This window comes from Psammomys obesus, unplaced genomic scaffold (assembly GCF_907164565.1).
Source record: "Psammomys obesus unplaced genomic scaffold, mPsaObe1.curated_primary_1811, whole genome shotgun sequence".
Taxonomy (NCBI): domain Eukaryota; kingdom Metazoa; phylum Chordata; class Mammalia; order Rodentia; family Muridae; genus Psammomys; species Psammomys obesus.
In genome coordinates this window covers 8,917,750-8,937,328 of record NW_026585797.1, presented here as the reverse complement: position 1 = coordinate 8,937,328, position 19,579 = coordinate 8,917,750, and the positions used below count along the sequence as shown (strand labels likewise).

General features: G+C 39.9%; 1 protein-coding gene across 2 annotated transcripts in view; it reads right to left on the bottom strand.

Moving 5' to 3' along the window:
• Rars2 (arginyl-tRNA synthetase 2, mitochondrial) overlaps positions 1-19,579 on the bottom strand; it is a 68,932-nt gene that overhangs the window by 19,337 nt on the left and 30,016 nt on the right. For both annotated transcript variants that reach the window (XM_055599275.1, XM_055599276.1), the window contains exons 9-19: positions 15,669-15,827; positions 14,911-15,017; positions 12,968-13,063; positions 10,979-11,039; positions 9,182-9,258; positions 6,162-6,286; positions 5,006-5,073; positions 4,817-4,926; positions 4,330-4,425; positions 3,490-3,564; positions 250-313 (exon numbers count right to left, since the gene is read on the bottom strand). In XM_055599275.1, coding sequence (XP_055455250.1) covers positions 250-313; positions 3,490-3,564; positions 4,330-4,425; positions 4,817-4,926; positions 5,006-5,073; positions 6,162-6,286; positions 9,182-9,258; positions 10,979-11,039; positions 12,968-13,063; positions 14,911-15,017; positions 15,669-15,827 — 1,038 coding nt within the window. The remainder of the gene's footprint in view (positions 1-249; positions 314-3,489; positions 3,565-4,329; positions 4,426-4,816; positions 4,927-5,005; positions 5,074-6,161; positions 6,287-9,181; positions 9,259-10,978; positions 11,040-12,967; positions 13,064-14,910; positions 15,018-15,668; positions 15,828-19,579) is intronic.

The window sequence follows — 19,579 nt, the reverse complement described above, 5'->3', positions numbered from 1 at the left end:
GTGTGCAGTGGGAATACCAGGATTTGTCACTTGAACACCTGATGGGAGAAGATGCATTTAATTGTCTGCTATTTGGGGAAATACATAACATTGTTCATTACAGCCCAATTCTATGTATTATCTAAGTGAGAAAATAGACTGCTAGAGTTAAGATACTTTGGAAAAGTACCTAAGACTTTTAGTACTAACATTTATAATACTAGTCTCAGCTGCTAAGTGGTTATGTAGAGGACATTAAATGTAACATACCCCAGCCACATCAGCAGGACTGTCTTTCACTTGGAGTGTTTTATGTGCCACAGCTGCAAGGTGACTGAAAGAGTAAGAGAGAAGTCACAAGCTTTAGATTTTAGCTCTGTTTCTACAAATGCAAGTCTTTAAGATTTTGATTCCACTGTTTATAGCAACAGGGCATGCTTTTCTAACAAGTAGTACTTCCTGATGTACACAACTTTCAAAAGTATAATACGGTGTGCCCTTTTCCCCTCTGTCAGCTGAGGTGGGATAGAGACTAGTTATCAATGCAGTGCACACACACTGAATACTCTTTTGAAGTACCTAAAATTTTTTTTTTTATATATCTTTATTTTTATTGTATGAAACTTTTGCCTTCATGTATGTCTGTTTGCCATGTGTGTGCTGGTCCCTGTGGCGGTAAGAAAAGAGCATCAGATCCTTTGGAAAAAGTTACAGGTGGCTGTGAGCTACTGTGTAGGGTGCTGGGAATAGAACCCAGGTCCTCTGATAGAGCAGCCAGTGCCCTTAACCACTGAGCCATCTTTCCAGCCCTTGAAGTACTTTTTCTGTTAAGGTATGGCAGTAATGGACTATGAAATGCACACAATAATCATTTAATTATTAAGTCACATTTCATTGGGCTTTGCTTTTATATGTAAGTAGAACCTCCCCCACCCCCCCAAAAAAATCAAACTTATTTAAATCTAAGGGAGTCAGGGACAGGGGCTGTAATACTTATGGAACAGAATCAAGAAGATTAAATTAGCAGTCCCAGGTCAGCCCAGACTATACAGTGAGACTCTTTTTCAAACAAAACAAAAACCTGGGAGACAAGGTAAAAAAGTATAATCAAGACAAAAGGTGCAGTATTCCCTCATTCCAGTAAATGCTGAGTAAAAGCAAAATGTCCTTTCTTTAGCTTTATGAGAAGATACAGTTATTGGCATATTGGAATAGATTCAATGTCTAGTACAAACATTTAAGTTGCCACGGAATTTCAACCAGTGTTATTGATTTGCTTCCTAATACATTTGCCCCCTGAGCTGTATGTGATATTGTTGTGTCTGCTTAAAACAATATGGAGCCAACCACCCTGAAAACTAAGGTCAAAGGGCTCGGAGTCCTCATTTCTCATGCCTTTGTCCATTATAAGTTGTAGTTTGTGCTCAGCTGTGGACCTTGCCCTACTTCCCGGGCACTTGCTCCTCCAGTTAACACCTGCTGCTTCCTCCTGAAAAGCCACTGATTCCCTCAAAGAAGGCTGGATCAACCTAAGTTCATGTCCAAAATTTTTTTTTTTTTTATAACACTGATGTCGCTGTGTTATAACTACCTATGTTACTGTTGATTCCTATGATACTACTATATCACTGATGAATAAAACAAAATGATTGTCAGAGAACTAACAATTCTTATAACGTAAAAGCAACTTTTAGGGCAGGGGATTTACTTATAAGAAACCTTTTGATGAAACATAGAAAAGGGAAAGGCTGGAGAAAGGACCTAGCAGCGAAGAGCACATGCTGCTCTCTCAGCTCAGTTCCCAGTACTCATGTCAGGCAGAACACAACTCCTGACATCCCAGCTTCAGAGGATCTGATGGCCTCCAGAGGCACCACACATATGGTGATACTGCTTTCATGACATCTCTCATATTTACAGAGACTGGAACTCAGACTGGACCTTAAAGCTGAGGTCTGTAAAAGGAACTTTTATTCACCTGATTCAGTTGTTGTCTGGGAGGCTTACTGCCTCTGTCTGTTAACCTAGGCCTAGTTCTGGAAGCTTCTAGCCTCCGTACAATCTAACATAGGCCTAGAATATTTTCAGCCTCTGAGACTTACTGTTTAATATGCTCAATCTTGCTTGCTCTTACTCAGCCCTGGGTACCTGGTTCACCTCAGCTGTTCTGGCTCAAACTTCTCTCCCAGCTAACTTATTCAATCTGACTTTTCTCTCGGCCCTTTAATTGCTGGGCTTGGCCTCAGAATAACTCCAGCAATCTTTTCTAATCTTTTGGTTTTTTTCTCATCCTCTGACCTGTTCTGTCTTCACCTGTGTCTAAGTTGTTCTGTCTGCAAACTGTCTCTATAGCTCTGTCCTCTGTCCTGGTAAAACTGACTCCTCTCTGTATCTCTGCATTGCCCATTAAGTAGCTTCTCTTTCTTCTCTCTCCTTGTGAGAGTTGGGCATTCCTATTCTGTCAAATCTTTCTCTGATGTGTCACATTTTCTGCCACTCAATTAGACATCACTTTCAAACATGGGTGCTTCCTTCTACAAACTACCTTTACCTTTGCTTGGGATTAAATGCCATGCCTGGGCCTAAGCTTTTCTTTACCTGAAACTTGCTCTATACCAGGCTGGCCTCAAAGTCAGATCTGCTTGCCTCTGTCTCTTGAATTAAAGGCGTGTTTGTAATCCAGCTGGGTCACACAGACCTAGGTCTTTTGATGTGATCTCTTGTCAGAGCAGCCATGTTCTAAATTAAAATTCTTCTACAGAGGTCACTTAAGACCTAGATGGAGATCCACTTGTGTATGAGAACAATTTCACAACCAACCTTACTTGTCTAGGACTCCCCATGTAATTACTTTTTACCATCTAAACTAATGTATAGCTTTCATGGGCATTCTTCCATGCCCCTGACTTAGACAGCAATGCATGCATGTTTGAAAACAGTAGCTAGGACAAACGCAGCCTCATAAAATAGATAGCCACCACAAATGCTGAGAAGAGCATATGGATATTGCTTGACAATACTTTGTTTGCAGTGCTATTTACTATTCTGAGTGTCTCTGGGTCAGCTAGAGCCAACAGTTTCCTCCCGTGTAAAACTCTGTTAAAGATTTCTGTAAAGTGTCTATTTCTTCCCCCATGTGATGCTTTCTCTTCTGCTTGTGAGCAAAGCCCCTTGTTAGGGGCAGACAAGACAGCACTCACACCGACACAGGTGCACACTCATACAACAGAGACGTTTACAGATAGACCATTAATTCAGAAGCCACGGATGGACAGAAGCCATGGGGAAAGCTTTGCGCACTCCTGGTTATACCATTCCAAGGTAAGTGCGTTGATGTCCTTCCTCAGTGTAGCTTCTATCCATATTGGTGCCCCTGAGCTTATCATTAGTCTAAACTAGCATGCATGCCCCTATGTGCTCACGTGTGCACACGCATACACACACCCTGGAATAAAAATCAATCTTAAAAAGATTTTAAAGAGAAACAAAATAGGGAGATTTTAACATTACCTTAGCGTTAATAGGTAACTGACAATGTGCTTAGGCTGCAGGTCCTGAGATGACTGATAAAGCACCTCATCGAACCTAAACAATGAAAGGAACAGGCTGGTCATGGTATACAAAGCTGATGTGGTAAGATGCCAGATACCTTGGGAGTTAAGAAAGCATCGGAAGATCTTTCTGGGCACAAATATGCACTTTTTCATGTAAATTCTTTGATAGGAGAGACTTTCTAAATCATCTTTATATCTCTTGGACACAGTCCTGAGCAAAAGCAGAAAAAAGCAAAAACAAAAACTGCCCATTCAGGTAGTGAGCTCTTGTCTCGGTGCTGAGGGAATCAGGAGGGCTCGTTTTCTTTCACAAATTACTTATGTGGGAATAAATTTTCTTACCTACAGAAAGAACTGCTGTCCACTGTGTGGCAAAGGTCTCTGATATGAGGCCATGGTGTGTCTGCCCGTGTGGTGGTAATTGGCAGACAAATGCGTAAGACATGGAGAACTGAAGCCACAAAGCAAATGGAAGATTTCTAATCTCCGGAGGCATGGGATTCTCCTCACCCCACCATCACACATCCTCATGGGATGCTATTATTCAGAACCAGAACCATAGGTCTTCTCTTACTTGGCTTCACGTTCCTCTACAGTGGGCTTAGACTAGGACTGACCTTGAACACTGGCTTGGTCTGTGCTCTCAGTCTGTTCTCAAAAGGCAGATTCCTTTTGGGCCTAGCTATACCTGTCTTGAGGGGCAAGAGGCAGCCTCTGAACTAAGGACTCTAGAGGTCAGTGAAAAATGCTCTCGATTTAGTTAAGAGTATCAGACGTGGTATAAGAACTTTCATACCTGAGAAGATGCTGGAGAACTGAAACAGACTGTGGCTCTTGTAAACAAGCAACATTGAAGTCATTGAGATAACCACATCCAAAAGTCTCTTCCAGACTGTTACCAAAAGTTTGAAAAAATGTGAAAGGATCAGTTATTCAAGGTTTACAGCTGCGTGTGATGGCTGTTAGCTTTGGGTATGCATTCTTGATCTCCTTTAGATAGCCTTAGACTTTGACACTAACACTGACTTAAATCCTCATCTGTCCCTAATATTTTCCCAAATATTTTAAAATGTAGGTGATGGGATAATCTAGGCAGCATTACTAAGGATAAAGTAAGGCAATGTGTAATGAAGTATTTCTTACAATAGGTGACTGATAAGTGTTAATACTAAGAGGCCTGCCAGGTTTTACCCAGCTCTGAGTAAGAGTTGTTGGGTAAGTCCAGAAAGGAGGGCCAACCACTAGTCTTAGAAGCACCCCAGGCTCCCCTGCAGCCTCCTCACCTGCAGAGACGGGCATGGGTATACTGTAGGAAGACTCCAGTGTCCCCACGACTCTGGAAAACACGATCCCAGCTGAACTGATAGTCAGATAAGAGTAAACCTCTGAAGTCCTGGAATGAGAGTACATTGCTACCCTGGGTTCTGCCACACACCAGGCAAAAAGGTCTCAGGGGAAGGAGCTGTACCCACCTGGATGATGAGAGCTGCGAGCCCCACCCTCTCTGCAGTCTCCTGTGGGTTCTCCATTGTTTTCGTTGCTGAAACAGATTGGGGCAGCTGTTTCCAACTGTTGTCACATTGTTCAAAAATAATGAATCCAATTGAGCAAAGAAGCTCTGAAGATGTACAGTCAACAAATAAGATGGTAATAGGTGCTTTGTCCTCCTAATTTGGGCTAATCTGCCTAAGAGACAGTTCTCATGCCTACGTCAAAGTGAAGAAACATGTACTTGTTTCTATAAATATCCCTTGTGAGGTATTAGATACAGCTCATCCTTACTTTTCCAAGGATGAAGATTAAACAGTTATATGAACTTTAATTACTTGGATCCAATTTATAATATAAGGACTTGGGATGGAAGATAGCTTAGTTGGTAAAGTGTGCCTAATGTAGTGTTTGAATGAGAATGGTCCCCAGAGGCTCATATTTGAATGTTTGTTCCTCAGTTGGCGGAACCACTTGGCATAGGATTAGGAGGCATGGCCTTGTTGGATAGGTGTGTACCTAGGGTGGGCTTTGAGGTTTCAAAAGCCCACGTCATTTCCAGTTGGCGCTCTCACTGCCTCTCCCGTGTGGATCTCAGTTACTGTTCCAGTGTCATGTTTGTCCATCTGTTTCCATAATGGTCAGAGACTCTATCCCTCTAGAACCGTGAGCTCCAAAGTAAATGTTTTCTTTTATATGTTGCTTGTTATGGTGCCTCATCACAGCAACAGAAACTGTGTCACCTTGAAAGCACAGGGACCTGAGTATGAAAGCCAGAACCTATATAAAAACAAGCTGAGTGTGGCACTTGACTTATCATCCAGTGCTAGGGAGGCTCCATGGCTGGCCGGCCTAGCCAATGAGAGACCCTGTCTGTGTTTTGTAAAAAGTGGGCAGCACCTAAGACCTCCTCTTGCCTCAACATGAATGTATGCATGTGTGCACATGTACACATACATAAAAATAATGCAAGCAGTTCACAGGATGACTGACAACAGACTAACAGCGCTCAAGCTATCCCGAAAAGAAAGACTTAGTTATATTAGTAAAACCTGAACTACATGTCAAAGTAGTGAGAGCTACTTTTAATCAGGTTAAGTGGAAGTCCAAGAAAGCATAAAAGTGGCAAAGGGGATTTACTCTTAATGGAAGCCATGTTCTGTAGCATCCTCGATTGAATCTCATTTAAGACGTCTTCGAGAAAAGTGACATCCCCTCTTCGAGTCTTCATTCCCTTCACTATCCCGAAAGGTACATGCTGGCACCTGAAATGGACAGTCATTTGTTAACCAAAAGCTAAAAAGGTCTTAATGATGTGAGTAGACCTTAGCACCCTTCCAGAATATAATGTAAACTTTTTAACCTTGGAAGCAGAGGTTTAAAAAAAAAAAAGGAAGTAGCGAGGAATGGCATGCATGGTGGCAACTGAAGCATTTGGAAGATTGAAGCAGGAAGATTAGGAGTTCAAGGTTAGCCTCTGCAGGGGATCCTATCTCAAGCAAAAATTGTAATAATTTTTTATAGCAGAAAAACTTCCATTATGTAGAGGTACACTTTCATTACTTGCTAGACAGCTAGGCTGATGTCATTTCCTTGCTCTTGTGGAAAGCACATCAATGAACATAGACATGTAGGGCTCTGCAGTACAATATGAAGAGCGCTCTAGTGCAGCTGAGTCACATGGTAGTGCCATATTGATTTCCACAGTGCTGGCACCAGCACAGGAGCAGACAATTTTCCCTTTCCCCACATCCTTGCTAGGATTTGTGGTCATTTGTTTTTTGATACTATCCACCCTGATTGTAGTGAGATGGAATCTCAAAGTAGTTTAAGTTTGCATTTCTCTGATGGCCAATAATGTTGATACTTTAAAATTATTTATTGGCACACACATTTTTTTTTTTTTTTTTTTTTTGAGACAGGGTCAGACTGTATAGCTCTGGCTGTCCTGGAACTCATTTTGTAGATTAGGCTGGTCTCAAATTCATAGAGATCCTCCTCATTCTCTGCCACAATTATTATTTTTCAGGGACTTCTTTGTTGAGTTGCACAGTTCATTTTTTGATTTGGTTATTTGTTTTCTTGGTTAGTTTTTTAGTCTTATACATTCTAGATTGGCATGATACTCTGTACACTTTCTCTGAGTGTTTCCTTTATCATACACATTTAATTTTATAAGGTTCCGTTTGTTAAATGTTAACCTTATTTCCTGAGCGACTGAAGTGCGTTTAGAAATTCCTTCTACTTGCCTATATCTTAAATTGTTCTCCCTACTTTTTCTTCCAGCAGTTTTCAATCTTATGTAAAGGTCTATGAGCCATCTGGAGTTTATTTTTGAGTAGTGTGTAAGCAATAACTATCTACTTTCATTATTCTACATGGAGACATCCAGTATATTATATTAAGTGAGGTAACCCAGGCTCAGGAAAACAAACACTGCTATGTTCTCTCCTAAATTCCAATTTTATGTAGGAGTAAGTTGTGTGTAAAGCCTGGGAAGAAGAAAGGGATCCATGAGGGTTCTGGGAAGGGTGGGGACAGGGACAGTAAAACAGGGTAAAATAGTAGGGGTGGAAAAAATTTTAAGTGGGGATGGAGATCAAAGAAGTGGAGGAGAGCTAGGGGAGAGGGACAACCAAAACTAAGGACATGTGAGAAAAAGTAAGTAAAATCACTGTAAGTAAAGTGATTACTTTGAAAGCTAATTAAAAAGTAAAATAATTTTTAAAAGTTTGAATGGCAATACTATGTGTGGATACATAAAACTGCTCAAAGAAGCCGTATGTTTACTGAAAAAAAAAAAAAATCTCAGTGCCAGGATGGATACCTCCTTATGACATGCCACCTGGGAAAGCTCCTTGGACCCCTAAAACAACACAAGCTAAATAGGCTTCATTTACAGAACAATGAGAAATCAAGCTGGAGCTGGACTGGATGTTTCCTCCCTGCTGGCTAGCTTTCAGATGCCTTAGGCTGGAAGAGAGGCTTGATCAATAATCTTACCCAGCAGTGGACCTTCAATACTACACTCCTGGCCTGCCAGACATGATGTGGCCATTGGTATACCACTGGCATGAATGTTACAGGGGTAACTGCTCTCTGATTAGATCTGAGTCTGACCCCAAAGAAGGGAAGTCCTACATGGTACTGTAGCACAGTGAACGCTCACTGCTTGGTGGTTTTAAGCCTTGAAGAAGGAGCTACTAGTGTTGTTTGGTATTGATACTGTACTCAAAGAAGCACCTTCTCAGTGTTTCCAGCTGTGCTCAGAGAAACTTCTTTATACAGTGGGCCACAATTATTGTGGACGGTAACCACAGGGTGACTGTTGAATGCCAAGCCCTAAATGTGGCACCTCAATCACCCTTCCACAGTTCAGAGAACATTTTGGAAGAGGCAGATGGACAGAATATGACTCAGAGCAAGTAGGAGAGTGTTGTATATTGTAGAATGACGTTTGCTAGGTGTGGCAGCACAACAGATTAATAAACTCACAGTAACTGTGAACCTGTGCAAGATTGGCCTCAGAGAACATTCCTTCATGGAGTTGGGACGGGCTCGTGAGGACATAAGGGCAGTTAATAGTTACTGGTGGAGGGAGAAATATTTTTGTCAGTTCTATTGCCCCAAGAAAGTTATACACGCTTCTATCAATAACATCTCCCATGAGCTTTAAGCAATCCTAACAAATTATTGGCTCACAAATAAATAAGTGAATACATAAATAAAAAGGGAGACTGATTGGAAAGAGGATCAATGGGAGCGGAAAAAGAGGAAACAGTATGAATATGATAGAAATGCAATATATACATGTATTAAGGTATCATTATGTATAACTAACATATGGTAAATAAAATAAAATGTTTTTTGCAGTCAACCAAAGTTTCACTTTACTGAGATAATCACTACTTATGATTAAATAACTAGTTGCTTTTGTGAGGAAAAGGAAATGGATATTAATAACTGAAAACCAAGACACTGATAGCAGACATTAATAAATACATTTATCAGGACATAAATTAATATACTTCAATCTGTCTTTTCATACTAAAATCTTGAAAACAGAAATGAACATGAATTCCTATAGTTGTGATTTACATTTAACTGAGATAAGGTGTTAGTGACTTTGATCAGGCAATAAAGAACAATGCAGATCCTACCTTTCTGCCCATTCATATCCCATGATCTTCAGCATTTGGAACACTTGCTGAAAATGCCTTTTTTGCCCTTTGTCTGCCTTGGGGAAATTTTTTTGAATTTAAACAAAATAAAGACAAGTTAATAAATAAAATAGGCTGGTCCTAAATCAAATTAACATTAGAGTTTTATTAGACTAAAGTCATTATCAATATGTTTTAAATAAAAATATTACTTGTTGGAGAAATGGCTCAAAGCTAAAGGGTCCTGGCTGCTCTTCCAGAGGACCCAAGTTTGGTTTCCAGCACTCACACGGGGCGGCACACAACTCCAGCTCCAGGGCATCTGATGCGCTCTTCTAGCCTACACACGTGTGCGCACACACACACACCCCTCATTCATTCTCTCAGATACATAAATAAAAATTAAAATAAATCTTTAAAATAAGCACACTACAAGAGAATCTACGTTGAATGGGAAAAGAAGAGCTGCAACTCCTTAAAACAGGAGGAGACATATTTTTAGAATTTCATTTCCTTCTCCCTCAGGTATTTAACTTCTATTTCTAGAAGACCCAAGGTACGCTGGAACAAGATAATGGGAGCTTCTTAGTCTAGAGGGAGGCAGCACATGCAAAGGAAGGAACGCAAAGAGACGAGAATGCCAGCCAGCAACAAAAGGACCATGGCTTGGACAGACGATTCCATTTACACACCATTCTTACAGTGACAACGGCTGTAATGAAGATCGAGGAGAGGGTTGGAGGAAACTGTGATTAAGTGTGGGTCATGAGGGAGTCTGTTCTGTGACAAAGCAGCTCCATGTTCTAATGGGGTGGTTACACAGACCTACATGTGGTACAGTTCCACACAACTAGCCTAAATAAGGTTACATAGAAAACTGACGAGGTTTTATTATTTCTACAAATGTCAATGTGATTCTTCATGTATGTGTTGAAGGGAGCTGGGTGAAGGGCTCAGAAGCACCATTGATCTGAATTCCTGTTTTTAGTTACTACAGACTTAAAAGTTCCTTTAAAACATAATTCTAATACTGTATTTTATATACAGCAATAAGTTTACATATTAAATAACACTAAAATAAAATGAGTTGATAGTTTTTAAATTTTATTTAAAATTTTAAAAGAATTTATTTATTTTATGTGTCTGAGTGTTTTGCCTGCAGGTATGTCTGTGTACCATCTGTATGCAGTGCCTGAGCTAACACTGTGCTGAGCTATTTCTCCATTCCCTTGATACAATTTTAAACAGAAGGGGAAAATTCCAGGTTACAAACTCCTCCCTGCAAAATGAATAAAAATAATAATTTTTCTAAGTGCATTAACAGGACAAACATAAAGTTATTGCCTTACAATAACTTGCATGTAGTAATTTTCATACAACCACCTTGATTTTGCTAATCATTTTTTACTATGAAGCAATGTAAATTTTTGACTGCTGAGTCTTTTGAGAATACATTTAAAGAGAAGTCGTTGTCTTAATCAAACTGGTATTTAATTATTTTCTGTAGTTTGACAAAATTCTTTTTTTTTTTTCATCATGTTTTCCTTTTTGCTCACTGTGTATGGCACACATGTGAGCAGGCATTCATGTCAGGACTCATATGAGGGGGTCAGAGGAGAAGCACGTGCAGGCTCCTTCTATCATTACTGGGTTTTAGGAGTCAACATGATGTCACCAGGTTTCCAGGCAAGCACGCACCTTACACACTAAGCTAGCTCCTGGACCTGCTCCCTGTGTCTGTCTCTAGTTTCCCTGAGGTAGGGCTCACGGCTTTTTGTTTTTATTGCGATTACTTACGACATAAATCATTGTATCAAAATTATACTTGTCCATACGATCTATAGCAGCTGCAAGGTCTCTGAAAAAAACAAAAAAAAAAGGGTTATAATTACTTTTACTTACTTAAGTGACAGTGAGATGATTTTACTTAAGCCTGTACACTTCTGAAGCCTGGAGTGTATGTCATCCTGTACAGTCCCAGTACACTTTGATAAGAAATAACAACACCAACGTAAAAGAAATAATAACAAAATTGGGCTTGGGGGAAAAACAACAATGCCCTGGGAAATGTAATTATAAAAACAACAAAAAAATAAACAAAAGCTGGAGAGCAAGTAATCATTAAAAAGTATCTTATAGGAGTTTTATAATTAACTAAGCCTCTACTAAGGAGAACCATCTAGTTGTTACTTTTCTGCAATATATTTTCTCAAAGAATACCATTATAATGCAGATGACAAAAGAGGCAAAGAAGTACCTTCTTTCTACTTTGTATTATCAAGAACTTTCAAACTCTAGGATCACTCAAAAGCAGTAACTTCTACTGCATTTAAAAAGCCCAGAAGTCCTTGGATTGCTCAGTGGTTAAGAGGGCATATACAATTCTCATAGAGGATCCAAGTTCAGTTCCCAGCACAAGAAAGGCAGCTCATAGCTGTTTGTGACTACAGCTCCAGAGGATCCAACAGACTCTTCTAAACCCAGGACATCTGGACTCACACATACACATACCCAATAAAGATCCATCCATCCATCCATCCACCCACCCACCCATCCATCTACCTACCTACCTATCTGGCAGGCCCTCACTAAGTAACACTGGTTGAACTGGAACTCTATGTAGGACAGGCAGATCCTGAACTCAAGGAGAACTGCCTGCCTCTGCCTCCAAAGTACTGAAATTAAAGGCATTCACCACCATGCCTTCCTGATGTGGGATTTCTGTTTTGAATGGAAATGTTTGCACACTGGTGCAGACCTTGGTTTCTTTAATTTGCCTAGCAATAATTAGTTGCCACAATGACGTTTTCTAATATATATGTATTTGTGTATATATACATGTATGTATGTGTTTATGTACATACACACACACATTCTCAGACATTACAGTTTTTCTCATTAACCCCCAAAACAAGAAACTGATGAAGGGAAATGCTAAAATTGAAAGAGATGAGTTCTCTACGGGGCATTCAGAAAATTAGTTGATTGTTTCAAGTTATTTGTAATAATGATTCAACAGCAAAAATACCTTTATGTTGTAACAGGACTTTGTGTAGGGCTGTTGGCATTAGTTAGTGGTACAGTACTTATCTAGCATATACACACTCTTGGGTTTAATTCCTAGTACCACAAAGACAACGAAGAAATGTCTACAGGGGTTTGTGACCTTCTTAGAACTCAGCCCTCAGAGACTGCAGCCCTTTGCCTGCAGTGGTTGGTTATGGCTGTTTCACTGTCCTACCTCTCTTCTTATTGGCTTTATTCTAAAACCCGTGTGTGCTAGGAAGTGCAGTTCTCACATATGAACAGTGAGTGCTCGCTTCCACAGGGTAAGACATGGAGAAACCTGCTCCCTCAGCCCGTGTTTTCAGTGTAATGAGGTTTGCTGTTCACATGCATATAAAATGGTCTCTAGTGTGTGAGATCACTACTGAACCTCACTTGGTCATTTTTTAGAATGTATTTTCTGACAAGTGCACCTATAAAAACACTTAATACATGGTTATGAAGGACCATAAAAGGATGTGTTCTGCTACAAATAGCTTGTGATATTGAATAAATATTAAATATAGAGTCCCACTCTTCTGATATTTAAATCTTTCTGTAAATTGCAAATGGCAAAAATAGAAACCCAGTAAATATCCTTAAAATATGCAAGCAAGAGGTTTATAATTTGCAACTAGGATTTTTAAAGCAGTTTTGAGGATAAGCTGATCTTTCTGCATTAATATTAGGACCGAGAATACGAAGTCACACATTGCAATGTCCTTCACAGCTGCTACAAACCTGGTTGCATAGAGAGAAGTTCCGTCACTTCGCATCACGGTGCAGAGAGAAGACAGATCACCAGTCCCAGAGAGATCTACTACAACATTTCCTTTTCTAGAAAATGCAAAAGGGAAACTCTAAATCATGATGACTCTACTTTGGAGGTAGAATATCTATAGCACTTTTGGCAAACTAGAAGTTATTTTTACTGCTCATGGGGCAGTAAGTAATGTCAGTTCAAGCTAAAAGCAACAATATTCAAAACCAACAAGTTAGCTGGGGGTGATGAATATTAAAACTACAATGACAGTTTCTCATTTTTGTTAGAATAATTTTCATTTTATTTAAACAAAAAACAAAAATAAGCACAGCATGTATTGACAAGAGTATGGGAGAAATGGGATCCTTATATATCACTGGTTAAGCATGTAAATTGGTACAGCTATTACAGAAAGCAGTAAAGAGGTTCTGCAAAAGTACTAAAATAATAGGATTACTCTTCGATCCAGCAATTCTATTTCTGAATATGCATGCAAAATAATTGGAATTAGTGTGTTGAAAAGATTTGCATTGCCATGTCCATTGTAGCATTATCTACAAAAGTCAAGACATTGACTATTAGTGTCCATCTGTTGATAGGCTTTAAAGATGTGATATATACACAATGTAGATACTACTACTCAGTCCTTAAAAATGAAACGTCATTTGTGACAACACAGTTGACCTAAAGAACAGCTTGCTCAGAAAAATAAGCCAGGCACAGAAAGAAAAAAACAAAAACAAAAAGCAAAAAACAACAAACAAACAAACAAAACAAACCAACAAAAAACAAAACCATGACATCACAAATGGAATTAGAAAGAGAGTAGAATGATATCTCTGACCAGCAGCAGAGAAGGGAAGGTGTCAGCTAAAATTGCACTTGAAGAGAAAGAGTAAGTTCTACAAGTCTACTGTACCAAACGGTAACAATTATGATTTAAATGTTCGTGTCAACAGCTGAGTATGTGAGGTGATATTCACGTAGTTCATTCTCACCACAGCTGTAGGAACTAATGTGCTTGACTTGGATGGCCCACAATGAATTTTATTTGTCAAGTTTCTCAAAGAGGAAGGAATTCTACTACATGCAAGGCAACAATGCCAATAGGGGTGTACCACCATAATCTCCAACTTTATACCATTTTCCTTGCTAGTCGCTGATTTCTTTGCCCCAGTATTTCGAACACCTGTTAATAGCATACCTGTTTTCATAAGTTGCCTTAAATATTTTTTTGAAAATGGTAGTTATTTTTTTTAAAGGCAAGGTTAAGCCACAAAAGTATGTTCTATTTCCTTTTTCCAAATTATTACATTTATGTAACCTGAGGCCACACTGTTTTCATACTTCAGTTTCCTCTTCTAACAGATGCCATCCTTTCTCCTGTGACTATGAGACTTTGGCTATGATAGTGATATATAGTGTATGAGGAAGCATCTCATCATTTGATGTACAGTTCAGACCAGCCTTGAACTCGTGACTCTCCTGCTTCAGCCTCCTGCATACAGATTACAGGTATGTGTTACCATCCACAGTTGGGAAAGGACTGTTTTTTAATATAGAGTCTCACCATGTCTGTTATGGAAGTCACAGAGAATTTCCTGCTCTGCTTCCCAAGTGCTGAGGTGGAAGGTTTGTACCACCACACTGGGCAAGAGCGTACACATGGCAAAAAGGCTATACACCATACCCTTGTCCTCATGGGACCACATGAACATCAACATAGCACATACATCCCTCCCCACCCCACCCCAGGATATAAGCGGTGCTTAGGCCTTTAGTGCCAGCACCTGAGAGGCAGAAGTAGGAAGATCTCAGTGAGTCCATGGCCATCTTGGTCTACAGTAAGTTCCAGGGTAGCCAGGACTACACAGTGAGTCATAATTCTGAAGAAAAAGAAAGAATAATAACTGGATCATACATGGTTTTCTGTAGAAGTCCTTTGCTCTCCAACAACTTTAAGACATCTCGAGATTTTTCACGATAAAATGATTCTCCTGAATATTCATCAAAGTATATTCCAAGGCGCTAATATTCAGAAATTTAAAAAAAAGTTAGTTAAATCTGTTTTACACTAAGACAAAATTAAGATGTCTTGCCATCTGTTACAAAGATGGGAGAAATAAAATGTAAACTTTGTAATGACTCGCACATACCACGCTGGCCAAATCCTCACAACATGGCTGAGGTTCACCATACCAGTCATAGGTATTTATGGCTAGATAGCATTAGACATTTACTCTGACAGTGTCTTAGTCATACTTGAGGCACTCATGCAGGCAGGGGACCTGCAGGGAGGGGTCTGTGCTACTGCAATGGCTACAAGACCAGAAGCCTACACTACACTGTAGAGTCCCGGCAAAGGGCATCCACTGTGCTCCAACCTAGCCCTCTCAGCTCTTCTTTCATGCAAGTGTTCGCCTTGCTCACTGGCTCCCGCTACTCTTCTTTTCCGCCATCTCACAAATTAAGCTCCTTGACAGAATAAGGTCAGGAGCAGTGTTGGCCTGGCACTGCTCTGGTTATTATGCATTTTAGCTCTTTACCCAAAGAACACCATCTGACTAAACTTTCAACCAAACTAGAAATCCACTCTTAAGTAAGAGTAAATTATTCCAGCAGTAAGCAGCAGCATGGCCAAGAGGCACAGCAAAGGGAACATAAAGATTGTAGGGGTACCTTGTAAATCTGAGTGTACTCTTCAATGCTCAAGTCCCGAAATCTTTGCCACAGTGAAAGTGCCTCCATGTTACCCATCTCTAGTCGATGGAAGAATTCATGTGCCAATTTTGTTACATTTTTATCATCTGTTGCTTCTTTATTAACTTGTACATAAACCTAAAAAGTACATTAAATATATTATTACACATTGCTATCTCCACAGAAAAGAAAACAAAGGCAATCCCAAGCCCCCCTGGGAAGTTAGCCAAGCAGAGTCCTTTCCTCTTTCACTAAGCTGACAGTGGGGTATCTTTTTTTGTTTGTAGAATTCAGCTTAACATTCTTGGAGCTTCATGAGAAAGGCTAATCAAAGTAGCATGGCGTAAGCCAGCAAATGAAAAGACAAATGGAAGATTTAACAGCTACTTAAAATTACCTTTTATTGCTTGTTCTTTGACAGTTTCACAAGTCATCATCTATTCCATCTCTGCTTTCTTTCTACTCTCATCTCTCTTCCGCCACTATCAACCTCCAGTCCTCTCTACTTGTCTCCTCCCCAGATTCCAGACTTCTGATTTGGTTTTGTGACCCATTTAGTTTACCCAGGGCCATATGTGTGACCACTTATTGGAACTACCTACTAAACTCTGGGGTTAACCAGCACGTTCACAGCTGAGGGGAATGACTCCCTGATCCCTGAATTTTTCCATAACAAAGAGTTGAGCAGTGAGGGGTGGGGATTCCTAAACCCTTCCTCCACCCACACCTGACTATACTTCCCAGCCCAGTGTGTGTTTGGTTTGGTTTTTTGAGACAGGGTTTCTCTGTGTAGCATTGATTGTTCTAGACTTGTAGACCAGGCTGGCATCGAATTTACAGAGATTGGCCTTCCTCTGCCTCCCTGAGCACTGGGATTACAGGCATGCACCACCACACCCTGGCTGCAGCCCACTCTTGTGCAGATGTATCTCAGAAGCTATTTTTTTAGGAGCTATTTTTAATGAAACAATTCACAGCTATTCTCTTAATCTATAAGATACTTGCAAAGCAGGTGAAAATGTCAAACAGAAATACTTTTTAGAAAGCTTAGTTACACTAACACCAATTCTCCTCAAACTATTCCACAAAATAGAAACAGAAGGAACACTACCAAACTCATTCTATGAAGCCATAGTCACCTTGATACCTAAACCACACAAAGATCCAACAAAAAAAGAGAACTTCAGACCTATCTCTCTTATGAACATTGATGCAAAAATACTCAATAAAATACTTGCAAACCGAATCCAAGAACACATCAAAGATATCATCCACCATGACCAAGTAGGCTTCATCCCAGGAATGCAAGGGTGGTTCAACATATGGAAATCCATCAATGTAATCCACCACATAAACAAAATGAAGGAGAAAAACCACATGATCATCTCCTTAGATGCTGAAAAAGCATTTGACAAAGTCCAACACCCATTTATGTTTAAAGTCTTGGAGAGATCAGGGATACAAGGCACATACCTAAAGATAGTAAAGGCAATATACAGCAAGCCTATAACCAACATCAAACTCAATGGAGAGAAACTTAAATCAATCCCACTGAAATCAGGGACAAGACAAGGCTGCCCACTCTCTCCATATCTCTTCAACATTGTACTTGAAGTCCTAGCCAGAGCAATAAGACAACTAAAGGAGATCAAGGGGATACAAATCGGAAAGGAAGAGGTCAAAGTGTCACTATTTGCAGATGATATGATAACATACATGAGCGACCCCAAAGATTCAACCAGAGAACTTCTTCAGCTGATAAACACCTTCAGCAAAGTGGCAGGATACAAAATCAACTCAAAAAAATCAGAAGCCCTCTTGTATACCAAAGACAAAAAGGCTGAGAAAGAAATTAGGAAAACAACACCCTTCACAATAGCCACTAATAACATAAAGTACCTTGGTGTGACTCTAACCAAGCAAGTGAAAGACCTGTTTGAGAAAAACTTCAAGTCTTTGAAGAAAGAAATTGAAGAAGATCTCAGAAGATGGAAAGATCTCCCATGCTCATGGATTGGTACGATTAACATTGTGAAAATGGCCATCCTGCCAAAAGCAATCTACAGATTCAATGCAATTCCCATCAAAATACCAACTCAATTCTTTACAGACCTTGAAAAAAAGATTCTCAGCTTCATATGGAGAAACAAAAAACCCAGAATCTCCAAAACGATCCTGTACAACAACAGATCATCTGGAGGTATCTCCATTCCCGATCTCAAGCTGTACTACAGGCCAACAGTAATAAAAACTGCATGGTATTGGCATAGAAACAGAAAGGAGGATCAATGGAACCGCATAGAAAACCCAGAAATAAACCCACACACCTACGAATACTCAATATTTGACAAAGAAGCCAAATCCATTCAATGGAAAAAAGACAGCATCTTCAACAAATGGTGCTGGACCAACTGGATGTCTACATGCAGAAAAATGAAAATAGATCCATATTTATCACCCTGCACAAAACTAAAGTCCAAGTGGATCAAGGACCTCAACATAAAACCAGATACTCTAAATCAGTTGAAAAAAAAGTGGGAAACAGCCTAGAACTCATTGGCATAGGAGACAACTTCCTGAACAGAACACCAACAACACAGGCTCTAAGAATAAATGGGACCTCATGAAACTGAAAAGCTTCTGTAAAGCAAAAGACACTGTCATCAAAACAAATAGACAGCCTACAGATTGGGAAAGAATCTTCACCAACCCTTTATCTGACAGAGGGCTAATATCCAGTATATATAAAGAACTAAAGAAGCAGAAAAGCAACAAACCAAGTAATCCAATTAAAAAATGGGGAACAGAGCTAAACAGAGAATTCTCGAAAGAGGAACATCGAATGGCAGAGAAACACTTAAAAGAAATGCTCAACCTCATTAGCCATTAGGGAAATGCAAATCAAAACGACCCTGAGATTTCACCTTACACCCATCAGAATGGCCAAGATGAAAAACTCAAGTGATAGCACATGCTGGAGAGGTTGTGGAGAAAAGGGAACCCTCCTCCATTGCTGGTGGGAATGTAAACTGGTTCAACCACTTTGGAAGTCAATCTGGCGCTTTCTCAGACAACTAGGAGTAGTGCTACCTCAAGACCCAGTTATACCACTCCTAGGTATATACCCAAAATTTGCTCAAGTACACAACAAGGACATTTGTTCAACCATGTTCATAGCAGCTTTATTTGTAATAGCCAGAACTTGGAAACAACCCAGATGTCCATCAACGGAGGAATGGATACAGAAATTGTGGTATTTTTACACAATGGAATACTACTCAGCAATCAAAAAGGAGGAAATCATGAAATTTGCAGGCAAGTGGTGGGATCTAGAAAAGATCATTCTGAGTGAAGTATCCCAGAAGGAGAAAGACAAACTTGGTATATACTTGCTTATATAGACCTACAAGATATAATAAACATAATGAAATCTACACACCTAAAGAAGATAATCAAGAAAGTGAACACAGGCAAAGGTGATTAATCCTCATTTAGAAAGACAAATGGGATGTGCATTGAACGTATGACAGGAGTCTACCGCAAAAGGAATCTGAAAGACTCTACTTAGCAGTGTTTCAAAGCAGACTCTAAGACTCATAACCAAACCCTTGGCAGAGTGCAGGGAATCATATGAAAGAAGGGAAGTTAGTATGATATGGAAAGGATAGGAGCTCTACAAGTACCAAATATATCCGGGCACAGGGTCTTTTCTGAGACTGACACTCAACCAAGGACCATCTATGGATATAACCTAGAACTTCGGCTCAGATGTGGCCCGTGGTAGCTCAGTAACCAAGTAGTTTTCCAAAGTAAGGGGAACACGGACTATTTCTAACAGGATCTCAAGGGCAGGCTGTTTGACCTCCCCCCCCCCCCCAGGGGAGGAGCAG